Source organism: Acomys minous, assembly GCF_964271855.1.
Source record: "Acomys minous genome assembly, chromosome: 2".
Classification (NCBI taxonomy): domain Eukaryota; kingdom Metazoa; phylum Chordata; class Mammalia; order Rodentia; family Muridae; genus Acomys; species Acomys minous.
Genome location: NC_140484.1, coordinates 145,864,762 through 145,877,896, shown reverse-complemented (window position 1 = coordinate 145,877,896; position 13,135 = coordinate 145,864,762). Strand labels below are relative to the sequence as shown.

The 13,135-nt window shown below is 51.9% G+C and overlaps 1 protein-coding gene across 11 annotated transcripts in view; it reads left to right on the top strand.

Annotated features, from left to right (window-relative positions):
• The window catches only part of PLEKHA7 (pleckstrin homology domain containing A7), a 203,595-nt gene that overhangs the window by 140,507 nt on the left and 49,953 nt on the right, over positions 1–13,135 (top strand). For all 11 annotated transcript variants that reach the window (XM_084771585.1, XM_084771588.1, XM_084771586.1 and 8 more), the window contains 3 exons: positions 3,929–4,001; positions 5,131–5,231; positions 8,965–9,140. In XM_084771585.1, the coding sequence (XP_084627711.1) occupies positions 3,929–4,001; positions 5,131–5,231; positions 8,965–9,140 (350 nt within the window). The remainder of the gene's footprint in view (positions 1–3,928; positions 4,002–5,130; positions 5,232–8,964; positions 9,141–13,135) is intronic.

Sequence of the window (13,135 nt, the reverse complement as noted above, 5' to 3'; positions counted from 1 at the left end):
GCAGAGCATGGGGGATGATGGAGATGAAGGGGAGAGGGCAGCGGGGCATGGGGGATGATGGAGATGAAGGGGAGAGGGCAGCAGAGCATGGGGGGTGATGGAGATGAAGGGGAGAGGGCAGCGGGGCATGGGGGTGATGGAGATGAAGGGGAGAGGGCAGCGGGGCATGGGGGGTGATGGAGATGAAGGGGAGAGGGCAGCGGGGCATGGGGGGATAATGGAGATGAAGGGGAGAGGGCAGCAGAGCATGGGGGTGATGGAGATGAAGGGGAGAGGGCAGCAGGGCATGGGGGATGATGGAGATGAAGGGGAGAGGGCAGCGGGGCATGGGGGATGATGGAGATGAAGGGGAGAGGGCAGCGGGGCATGGGGGGTGATGGAGATGAAGGGGAGAGGGCAGCGGGGCATGGGGGATGATGGAGATGAAGGGGAGAGGGCAGCGGGGCATGGGGGGATAATGGAGATGAAGGGGAGAGGGCAGCAGAGCATGGGGGATGATGGAGATGAAGGGGAGAGGGCAGCGGGGCATGGGGGATGATGGAGATGAAGGGGAGAGGGCAGCGGGGCATGGGGGATGATGGAGATGAAGGGGAGAGGGCAGCGGGGCATGGGGGATGATGGAGATGAAGGGGAGAGGGCAGCGGGGCATGGGGGGGTGATGGAGATGAAGGGGAGATGGCAGCAGGGCATGGGGGTGATGGAGATGAAGGGGAGAGGGCAGCAGGGCATGGGGGATGATGGAGATGAAGGGGAGAGGGCAGCAGGGCATGGGGGATGATGGAGATGAAGGGGAGAGGGCAGCAGGGCATGGGGGATGATGGAGATGAAGGGGAGAGGGCAGCGGGGCATGGGGGGTGATGGAGATGAAGGGGAGAGGGCAGCGGGGCATGGGGGTGATGGAGATGAAGGGGAGAGGGCAGCGGGGCATGGGGGGTGATGGAGATGAAGGGGAGAGGGCAGCGGGGCATGGGGGGTGATGGAGATGAAGGGGAGAGGGCAGCGGGGCAGGGGGGTGATGGAGATGAAGGGGAGAGGGCAGCAGATTGGAGCCCAGGCCACATGTGGGTGGGTGAGTCACCAGAATCCAGCACCTGTCCACCTGGTGCTTGTGCCTTTGTTATCATTCAGCCACAGATGCTCCCTGTCTGGGATGCGTGGCTAGCTCCCTAAAACTTGGAAGTCCAAGTCTGCCAAATTCATTACTCTCTCCTGCCTTACCCTGTCTGTAGCCACTTTTCCTGGGTCTTGGTAATAAGGAGTTCCCTCCTCTCTCTCGGTCACCCTGCAGCTATCCGTCATCTTCACTGCCCCGTCCTGCCCTCATTGATTTGTCTCTGGTCTTCTAGGTGGCTGGCTCTGAGCTCCCAAGTCCAGAACCTATCTTTTTGGCCCCCTTTCTTTTCTCTGTGCAATTCCTTCATTCATTTGTTTATTTGTCTGTACCTTGCTTTGAGGGCTCACGCCGCAGGTGTGACAAGGTAAGGAAGAAGGTGCCTGCCTGCCCTCAGAAACTCACCACCAAAGAAGGCAGCTTTCACATCGCACTGTCACCCGTCCCCACCCTGTCACCCACCAGCCAACCAAAAGCCCATCCCACTGCAAGAGCAATGTTGCCCGTTTGAGGAAAGCATTTGTGAGGGGCTTTGTACTGTACACTGTGTGGGAGGGGCCCCTTCATCTGCCTCTGGTCATCTGTCTCCTTTCACAGCTCTGGTCTTACTGCTTTTCTTATGTGTCTCTCATTGTCTGAGTACTTATCCAGTCTGACTTGCCCTGTTACATACACGACACTGGTTGGAAATGTGGCCAGAGAGAGAGAAGGGGCTGAGGATAACTCTTCCCACTGCCTCCTCCTTTGGCTGCTCTGTAGCTGTATGGGTCTGTTCAGAGTGTTGCAGACTCACAGCAGAGGGTAGAGCTGTGTTTACACATCCGGAAGCAACATTTGAACCCCGTGTGGAGGATGGATAAAGGCCTGCCAGTAAGAAGGAGGCGAATGGTACCTCGACTGCAGAGACCATGTGGCCAGTCTGCAGGCCACAGAACTGCAGGCCATCAGAGGACATCAAGTTAATTTGGCTTTGGTACTTTAGTGTGTGTTTTGAGGGGGAGGGATGTGTTGGGAGTGCAAACAAACCTCGTGTTGTATTTAGGGTTGGAAACTGTCAAAAACCTCTGAATAGGAAAAGACTTTATGTTTTATGTATATGAGTGTTTTGCGTGCATGTATGTATATGTACCACGCACATGTCTGGTAAACACTGAAGCCAGAAGAGGGCATTTCATCCCCTGAAACTGGAGTTACAGACAGCCGTGAGCTCTCATAAGGTTCTGAGGACTGAACTCAGGTCCCCTGCAAGAGCAGCAAGTGCTCTTAACCACCAAGCTACCTCTCCAGCCCCAAGGAGAGATGTTTGTAGCAGCCAAACCCAACTCTGAGCTTCTCCTAAGGCTCTGGAGAAAACTGGTGTGTAACATTGCAGCTTTCTTTGTGACCAAGTTTGTTTGTTTGGTTTGGTTTTAGAATTCTGTTATGAGGAAATTTGACTGCAAAGAGAAATTAGACCTTTGCATTAATTGGGAACAACAAAATCAGTCCTTTGGCAGAGAACAGAGTTGGTTAGCTGAGAGCCTTACCTCAATTTCTGAACATAAAATCAATCAGTACTATGTAAATTCTTTCTAATCAGCATGGATGAAGATATTTTATAGCCTAGATCCTAAAGCTAAAACAAAGCACATTTGTAGTAAGAACTTACTGTCAATAGGTAACTTCTAGGTTTGAATTTTCCTTCCTAGAAGAAAATGGGTTGTAATAACTTGTTTCTAGGAGACCAGAAAACCTCACTTTCTATGACAAGCCATCAGCGAGTCTACGTTTAATGTCTATTTAAAGAGCAGCTATTCAATAAGGCATCCTCTGAAACAGAGAGGGAACATAAGCCATCAGCTAGTCTAAGTTTAATATCCTGTTCAAAGAGTTCTGTTCAGGAAGAGGCTCATTGGTTTATTGAGAGAAGGAGGGAATATGGGGGCCAGAGATGTAGCTCAGTTGGTAGAGTGCATGCAGGGCAAGCATAGGTCACAGGTCATAGGTCACAGGTCACAGGACGACATAAACCAGACAAGGTGGTGCACACCTGTAATCCCAGCATAAGGAGGTGGAAAGCCAGCCTGGGCTTCATCTTCACCGGCCACATGAAACCATCTATCTCATTATACATAGGTAGGTAGAAAGATAGACAGATGAGAGCAAAATAAAAATAAGTGGGATAGGTAGCACAGACTTTAGTCCAGTCGTACTAGGACGGCAGAGGCAGGCAGATCCACTGATCTACTGGGCTCGAGGCCAGACTGGTCTACAGAGTGAGTTATAGGACAGCCAGGGTTGAATAGAGAAGCCTTGTCTCAACAACAAAACAAATCCCCCCAAACAAAAAATAACTAAATAAGAGAAAAGCGAAGAAAAGTTGTCTCATTGAGTCAGAGCACATACTTGAGGTCAGTTCTTAGCACCCACATCAGGGACTCACAATGGCCTGTAACTGGCTCCAGGGACTCTGTCACCCTCTTCTGACCCCTGTGTGCACATGCACAAGGGGGGTGGCTGTTAAAATACATTTACAATTTTACATTGGAATGTATGGGCATCTTTCCTGCATGCATGTTGTGCACAGTGTGCGTGCCTGGTGCCCGTGGAGGCCAGAAAACAATGGCAGATCTTCTGGGGCTTCAGTTCCAGGTGGTTGTGAGTTGCTGTGTGGGTCTTTGAGCCTCTGGAAGAGCAGTTAGTGCTCTTAGCTGCGACCCAGGAGCCCGGGCTGGCCCACAGCCACTCTCTCTTTTACATTTTTATGTTTTAAGGTTTAGTTTTGAGTGGAGGGGTGGGGTGCAGCAGGCTGCCCTTACTGGTTCTTGTGCTTTGCAGGACAGCTCCGGGATGCGGCTGTGGAAAAGACGGTGGTTCGTGCTTGCCGATTACTGTTTGTTTTATTATAAAGGTGAGTCTCAGGTGGCCAGAGGTTCTTTGTACTAGAGAAGATGGTAAAGAAGTACGAATGGGAGCTTCCGCAGACCTAGCTGTTAGATCAACTAAGTAGCCCGTTACCGCGCGAGAGTGTCCCCCGTGTGTATGCGACTTCAGCTTTACCAGTGCAGGCTCCAGAAGTTCAAAGTGTTGAATTCAAGTGAGTAGGATTCAGCTGTGGTCTCAAGACCCAGAGTCATTGGGCTTTCCCCAACGTGGATTAGTTACCTTGGAGGTCCCTGGGGAGCTAGGAAGCCAGGAAAACATCCTCTGGGTGTCTCTCCCGTGGCACTGGACAGGACACTTGAGCTGCCCATTTGAGCTTTTATAGAGCATATATAAAGTCAGGGGCTGGGCAGTTCAGAAACTCAAAATACAGAGGAGAGATGTAAGTGTAGACTCCGCTGAGTGCTTTTGACGAAGATAGCAAAGTTCATAGGTTCTTCAGGGAAATGGCAGTGACTGTGATTTGGGGATTCTGAGATGTTTAAGAGGCTGAGGGCTTGTGTTGGCTTTTAAGGATGAGTAGTGCTTTGCCCGTGTGGGAGGAGGTAGACGTAGCACAGAGGAAAGTTACACTTGAGGACGGTGCTAGATACAGGAGGAGGTGAAGGACAGACGCTTCTGTGTGGGCTGGTAAGTCTTGCATAGGGATTGTCTCAGGAAGATGAGGCGCAGGAGGTTGGTGAGGGCCAAATGCAAGAGCTGTCACAGAAGACAGGAGTCACTGGGCTTAGGGCTGTGCCTGGTGGAGAGACCGTGTGTGTCTTTGAGTTGAGGAGCAGCAGGGCCAACCCTGCCACTCTGCAGTGACGGGTGGTAAGTAAAGGTGGTTTGCAGGAGGGGTGGAAGAGAAGTGCCACTGTGGCCTCTGCTCCGCAGCACGTGGCACACCGCCCTTTTAATGGCAGCGTGAGCTGAGAGTGCTCTCATGCTCTTCCTGCGCTTGGGGAGAGTGTCCTGTCAGCCTCACGTCTGTGGTCCATTTAGCAGAGGGGCTGGTAAACATTTGATACAAAAAGGGAGGTGACAGTACAGTCTGGGGAGACATGGCCCAGATGGGACTCCCAGAAGATTGTTCTGATGTGTTTTTCCTTCCAAAGACAGCCGAGAAGAAGCAGTTCTCGGCAGCATCCCGCTGCCCAGCTATGTCATCTCTCCTGTGGCCCCCGAGGATCGCATAAGCCGCAAGTACTCCTTTAAGGTACTGTTCTGCAGTCATCCTGCCCATCCTGACCAGCGTTCTCAGAAGTGCTGTCATGGTGCAAGTGCTTTTGTGGAGAGAGGCAAAGGAAGTCAGGTGGCTAGAGAGTCTCAGACCTGGGCTAGCAGAGGGCCTGGCTTAAAGAGGAATGAGTCATGGGCAGGCGTGCTTTATCCTAGTAGCCAGGAGACGGAGGCAGCAGATCTCTGTAAGTCAAGCCAGCCTGGTCTGGACTACCTAGTAAGCTCTGGCCTAGCCAGGACTGCAAAATAAGACATTATATTCATTTAAAAAATAAACAAAAACAAAAACTCACCGCCCAGGCCACCCTTCTATTCTGTAGCTCAGGAGGTGCTCTGAAATAATTTTGTTCAGTGACTTCTAGAATTATCTTTGGTGGCCAAGTCTTCTTCAGAAAGTCTGCTCTTTCTGGGAATAGCAGTTACTTTCCTGTTGCTGCGGTAGACACCATGGCCAGAGGCAACTTCTGGAATAAAGGGTTATGGTTTCAGAGGGATCAATTTGTCATGGCAGGGGGCAAGGCAGCAGAAGCAGGAAGCTGAGGGTCACATTTTAAACTGCAAGCACAAAGCAGAAAGTGGAACGGGAAGTAGCCTGAGGCTTTTAATCTCAAGGCCCGCCCCCGGCAGCTCACTTCCTCCAGCAGGGGTGTACCATCCGAACCTCATCAGACATCACCGCCATGGAGCTAAGTGTTCAGATACTGGAGCCTATGGGGGACGTTCTCTATTCAAACTGTCACACTAGGGTTGAGTATCACTGTGGGGGAATGACTGGGGACAGGGGAGGCAACATCTGGAGTGGCATCGTGGTTGTTTGTCATGGCTGCGTGCAGTTTATCTTCACCCTTCATGAGCGGCGTGGGACGGATGATGAAAAAGCATCTTTTTGTGTCCGCACTCCTCCCTTCTGTACACATCCCTTTGCAGCCCCAGCGTGACGCCTTCAGCAGCTTCTCGCTGATCTTTAACTGAACACAACCCCCTAACAAGCCCTGCAAGGCCCTGAGGACCCAGCGCTGGCAGCATCATAGCCTCCCCATGTGCCGCCCTCTCCGCCCGCCCTCTCTCGTGCCAGCCATGCTGGCCTCATGGATGAGGGTGTACACCAAGTGCTGGTGCTTCTCCGGGTCTGAGTGTCTTCTTCCTATCCAGGAGGAAGGCATCTTGAGTGGCCACTCTCAGATGGATCTGGGTCCTTTCACAGCATCCCAAACACGCACACTCTCTGTCTTTGTCTCTCTCTTTCTCTCTGTGTATGTGCCCCCTCTCAAGGGTGTGTGTGTGTGTGTGTGTGTGTGTGTGTGTGTGTGTGTGTGTGTGTGTGTGTGTGTGGTGGCTGCAGTAAGTACATATTACACATTCAGGACCACAAGTATCTTCCTCTCTCGATGTCCCCTCACTGCCTTGGACTAGGGTCTCACTGAACCAGAAGCTCACTGTTTTGGCTATGGTGGTGTTTTGTGAGCTCTGGACATCCACTTGTCTCTGCCTCCCAATGCCCAACGCTGGGCTATAGATACGCACAGCCACACCTGGCTTTCTGGGAGCTCTGGGGATTCAAACTCAGGTCCTCATGCCTGCAGAACAAGTGTGGTTACCCACCGAGCCATCTGCCGCTGCTGCGCCTCTTGATAGCACTTGTTACGGTGCTGTAGTCATCCAGAGGCGTTTGCTTAGAAGTGGCCGAGAGTGGCCCTGTAAAGGCTGTCCCTCCGCCTTCTAGCAGTGCTTCCGTGTGGTGAGCACTCGATGGTGGATTCTTGTACAGGGAGTGAGAATAAGTCAGTCAGTTGGTAGCCTTTGGATGCTCTTTTGTTACCCGTGCAGGTTCTTGCTGTCCTGATTTGATCCTGGGTTGGAGGAGGGAGGGTCTGGCTTCCTTCTTAGTATTGTATTACCACGCCCGTGTTCTAGGGCAGCTTGTTTTTGAGGCAGATGCATCCTAGTTTCCTTTGGTGTAGTCAGGCAAAGATGCCAGTAGGGTTGTGCTAACAGAGGAGCCCAGAGCAGAGAGGAAGGGACCATCTCCCAGACTCCTCACTTGGCCACAGATACTTCCTCGGGCACAAAGCACTTTGGGCTTAGGTCATGGGGCCAGATGACAGAGGGACTGTGTCTTTCTTACCTTTACAGTCGGCAGAGTGCAGCTGGGAGCCTGGTCTTCAGGTGAGCAGCTGGGCACAGCCTGCTGGTAGTGTGACTAGTGGGCTAGGCTCTGTGTGCTTGTGCATGACTCCTCTGAGGTGGCTGCACTTGCCATGGCCCATTTGCCGACAGACTGTGCAGAATTGCCGCTGCATGCTGGAAGTGTGCCCCAGGCTGATTGCTGGACAGGGCTGCCTCTGAGGATGCCTACAGTGCAGAAACTTGCTCTTTTAAAAGGCTGCTGGAGATCCCCTTGCACTTGCATTTCCCAGAATGCTCCATGGTGGCTGGAGACGGATGGGAAGTGATGCAGAGATCTTGGGCCTCCTGTTCCAGGGGAGCCTGTCTGAGGGTTTCTGCAGCAGCTGGTGAAGCTTGCACGAGTCTCTTGTTCTTACTGCCCTATCTCCTACTTGCTGGAACAGAGGGCACCGAAGGCCACCAAGACGCTCAGAGTGGGATATGTGGCTTCCGCTGCCGTTGCAGGAACCTTGAGTGTAGGCGAAGTTTGCCAAGTCTCTGGGCACTGGGTTGGGTAGACTCAGACATAGTAATGGGAGAAACAGGCCCATAGTTACAGTGCATGGTGGACTTGGATGCCGTCCATGGGGAGCAGCAAACCCTGAAGGCCACTCTCCAGCTTGTAACTGTCTCCTCTGACCGGCCATTGGTAGGGCTTTCCTTTTATTCTAGATTCACATGATAGAACTCCCTCCATTTTACTGTGAGCTTTACACAGAGCAGCTTGGGCTGGGGGTCAGACCAAGGTTCCAGCTCTTCACTCACACTGTTTACTCAACAGACAGTGAGCACATACCATGTGCCGGGCACTATTCCCGGACATGCAGTGGTGGACAGGATAGGAGGCGAAGCTTGTGCAGGGAGCAGCTTCTGGTGATGGTAACTGTGCTGAGAGTCTGTTCCCAGGTGTGCTGTGTGGGCCTTACCCAGCCGCTCAGGCCCATCTGCCCCGTCTGCAAAACAGGTCTGTCCCTACCTCTCTAGGCTGCTGGGGTTAAAAAGAGACTAAAACTGGCCGGGCCCAGGAGCCACAGAGTGGGGACTCTCACTGTCTTCCCTTTTGTACACTGTCTTCCTGAGTAAACCGAGTGAGGAGCTTTTCATTGCAAGGCTAAGAGACAGACCCCTGCCTTCTCGGCCACAGGGTTCTGATGTGGCTCCTGACTGGGAGCCATCCATCGCTCAGCAGGAGCCGTTTTCTAGGCTTCCCAGAATTCCCAGTCAGACGTTGGTCAGCTGTGCCCAGTTCTATGGTGTCTCCTGACAAAACAACAGCAGCTTCTTTAGACCTCATGTTTCATGCCAGCAGACGCGCAGCAGACTGAGCCACGTCAGTCTCTGGGTGGGTCTGGCAGCACTGAGAGAGTGGCATCTAGGTTGTGACAGTTTTCAGATGTGGAGACAAACTGGCCTGACTCTGGGGCTTCATCTACACAGGGGAACACAGCCAGAGCACCCCCATACAAGGGGGAACACAGCCAGAGCACCCCCGTTCCTGCTCCCAGAGAGGATGTGTGCTAACCTGTCTGTCCTCTTGCTCGCAGGCCGTGCACACAGGGATGAGGGCGCTCATCTACAGCGCCACCGCTGTGGCCTCTCAGGCTGAGCACTCGGGCATGAGGACCTACTACTTCAGTGCCGACACCCTGGAGGACATGAACGCCTGGGTCAGGGCCATGAACCAGGCTGCACAGGTGCTGTCTCGATCGTCGCTGAAGAGGTCAGTCCTGGTGGAAGATTCCCAGGGCGGGAGCTCCCCTAGGCCTGCAGCTGCACCGCTCGCGCTGTGTTCAGGATGGCCATCTCTCTCGAGTCTGTTCTAGAACAAGCGCCTCTGCTAGCACTTGTGGCTTGTCAGGCTGGAAGCTCTGCTAGGCGGCATCTAATGGCCATGGCCACGTAGGATGCACTGCTGTGGAGCCTGACACACGTATGCTCCAGCTTTTCTTACTTGTGGTGGAAGGGACAGAGATATTCCAAATCCTGTTGCCAGTTGACCTGTTAGGGCAATTGATAGCCTTTAAAATAATTTTCTATTTATGTAGACGTATATAGATATATGCAGGTTTCTTTAAGTTTTTATTATATTTTACTCTTTGTGTGTGTGTGTGTGTGTGTGCGCGAGCATGCGCTCCCAGCTTTTGCAAGTTTGTTCTGCCCTTTCACTAAGTGGGTCCCAGGAGTTGAACTCAGCTTGTCAGGGCCGCTTGCAAGCACCTTCCTCAATGGACCAGCTAACTGGCCCTGGGGCCATTTTAAAGCGTAAACAAGAACAGCCCCATTATTTAATCCCAGATGACACAGACTGCTATATCAGTCTGTATTCTGCTGTTATAACAAAATACCTCAGTCTGGGTAATATATAGAAAAAAGGGTTTAGTCACCTCACAGTTGGAGGCTGAAGTCTAAATAGCATGGTTTGGAATCTACCATGGGCGTGTACGTGTGTGCACGCGCGCGCGCACATACACACACACACACACACACACACACACACACACACATCAATTGAACTGTATCAAAGACATCATGGTCCGGGAGCTCCTGCAAGCGGGAGACCAGTATCACTTACTTCTGCTGCAGCATCTGCAATGACCTAATCTTGTCTTGACCTGGCACTAAGCCCCATCTCTTGCTCATATCACGTTTGATGTCAATCAGCCCATGAACTTTTGGGATGAAAACCTCATCCCCGCCCTGGTGACTGTTGGCCACGGGTGTGGCATCCACCAGGTGGTGTCCACCATGTGGCTGCGCTGAGTTTTCAGACACATGCAAAGCCCTGGCCAGCTCTGAAGCATGTTTTCCAGTGCTATGGTTATAAATAGTCCTATATGAAACCCCTCCACCCGCACATGAGTTCTTCAGATTGCTGGGTCAAAATATGACCCTTTTTATTTTATGTAATCCCACTAAATTGTCCCTTAAGCAACATGATGTGTTCCACTACTAAGTGTTGGCTCGTACATCTTCGCTGGTAGTCCATCTTTGGTATTTACTGATCTGTTGTGTAAACAGACAGGTTCTCTCTGTCTGCCTGTCTGCCCCCCCCCTCGTTCCCTCTCTCCCTCTTTCCCTCCCTCCCTCCCTTCCCCTCTTTCTTTCCCTCCTTCCCTCCCCCCACCTTTTGAACAGAACATCTTACTTTATAACCCAGGCTGCTTTGAACTCACAGTAGTCCTCCTGCCTCAGCCTTCAAAGGGCAGTATCACAGGCCTGAGCCGCTGGACTCAGCAGTATCTGGTTATGTTGATGCTTGTGTCCCCAGTGGTGAGTGAAGACAAGCAGAGAGTGCTGTGGGTCGTGGCAGGAGAGGGGTGCCCTGTGCCCAGAACTTGTGAAATGGACTCACTAGCCCAGATTTGGACAGCTCTGTTCCTACTGAAGAACTACAGTTGACTGTCAGTTTGGGAAGGGATCCCTTGCCTTAAGGTCTTAATTGTTATATCCATTTTGCTTCTAAAAAAACTCTTAAAATCCTATCATATTTGCAAGCCGGGCGTGATGGCGCACGCCTTTAATCCCAGCACTCGGGAGGCAGAGGCAGGAGGATCACTATGAGTTTGAGGCCAGCCTGGTCTACAAAGTGAGTCTAGGATAGTTAAGGCTACACAGATAAACCCTGTCTCAAAAAACAAAACAAAACAAAACAAAAAAATCTGTCATATTTGCTTAAGGTTCCTTCCCTTTCAAAAATTGGAAACCTCCTGTCTTCTAATGGAGAATTAAGACATGATACCATTTCCTGTTAACAGCCTGAGAGATGAAATGGTCACCCGAGCAGATAGACTTACTGACAGTACTGGTTTTCCAGAATAAGATGTTCAGACATTTAGTCAGTGACAATGTTTTGTGGGGCAGCACAGAATCTTGTCTCTCCTGCAGTGTGGTGACCCCCTGACCCCCTCCCTCCCCGTTAGCAGTTGTGCAGCGGTCTCACCCAGATGTCCTGTTGTGTACTTTCTTCAGGAATGGTGGCATCTGTCCGTACTGTTGACTGAGTGGATGGAGGTTTGTGGCCTCATGTTCCCGAAGAAGTCAAGGTGTACCTGGCTCTAGAATCGCTTGTTAGGGGCTCAGATACTGTCATCCTCTCAGGCTCCGTGGGGAGCCCCGGGAGCATCTGGACCAGAGAGTGAGGGGCCTGCAGCTGCCCCAGGCTCTGGCCATGCTGTCTGGAGCCCAGCGACAGAGCCAGGAGGGTCTTGCCCAAGCGCCTAGATGCGTCCTGATTAGACAAGCTGACCTCAGCCACACTGAGGCGCTCAGCCATCCACGGGAGCCAGAGAAGCCTCTTGATGATGTCACTGGGCCACAGGGACTAAATGTGGAAGTCAGAGGTTATTCCCATCACCTGGGCCGACTGCTGCACCCTCACCTCCTGCTGTACCGTTATCCTTTTTATTTTTATTTTCTGTTGTGTGGATGGGATGTCTCGCCTGTGTGTGTGGCTGTGTGTGCCTGGTGCCCACTGGAGGTTAGAAGAGGAGGTTGGATTCCCCGGAGCTGGAATTTAGGGAATTTAGGATGGTTGTGAGCTGCCTTGTGGGTGCCAGGCACTGAACCCAAGTCCTCCAGAAGAGCAGCCACTGCCCTTAACCTCTCCAGACTGTCCATCACCCACCCTCCACTCCACTCCTGCTGTCTTGAGCACCTCCTTCCAGAGTTTACTCTCTGGAGCACTTCAGATGTGGGTTCAGACTCCAGCTTCCCCGCTGTCCCTGCGTGAGAATTACTTATACTCTTCACACGTCAGTTTCTCACAGTTCGTAAGACCCTTCCAACAATTAGACACAGTTTCTTAGTGGAGCCTGAGATGCGGTCGGCCCTCCCTGTCAGATGTGCTGGCTTCTGTAGTTCCTGGCATGGTGACACCATCGACAACCCCTCCCCCCACCCTCTCCCAACTCCCCACCCCCCCACCCCCCACCCCGCCACACGCACACACTTTTTTTTTCTGTGCATCCTTCTAGTTTCAACTGTGAGTCTTTGAGCAATCACACTCCTTGTTGCCGGTGCATCTCCTTGCAGTGTGTGTCGCTCAGCCCCCGCTCCCCAAAGCTCTCCCTCTCCCTCTAGCCTTCTCCCAGGGAGTTCATTTCTGCACCTCCTTGGCTGCACTTCTCATTTTCACCATCTTCCCAGCTTGGCTAGGAACATTTTGTTTTCTCCAGAAGCAGCGAGCAAGGAGGCCCAGCTTCCCAGCTTCCAAGCCTTGCTGCCACACTGTCTTGGAACTGAAAGAACTTACATCCTGGTCACCTTAGGAGGAAAAGCCAGTTTCCTTGACAGGGCTTTTTTTTTTTTTTAATGTTTTTAAAAATGATTTCTTTATTTTTATTTACAATGGTGTTCTACCTGAGTGAAGGTGTCAGACACCCTGGATCTGGAGTTACAGACAGTCGTGAACTGCCATGTGGGTGCTGGAATTAAACCTAGGTCCTTTGGAGGAGCAGCAGTGCTCTTGGCTGCTGAGCCACCTCTCCAATCCCTTGACAGGGCTCTGGAAGCTGCATGCCTGTCTGGGCCTCGATGCACTTGAACCTGTACCTTTGTTCATCCATTGGTCTTTCATTCTGCAGATATTTGTGGCAGGCACATTGTGGATGAAGCACAGTTAGTGACACTGAAATCGTAGCAGTGACTAAGAGAGGTGTCTGATGTAAGAAGACGTTTACCACGGCCTAAGCGTGGAGGCTGTAAGACGGGGTGATG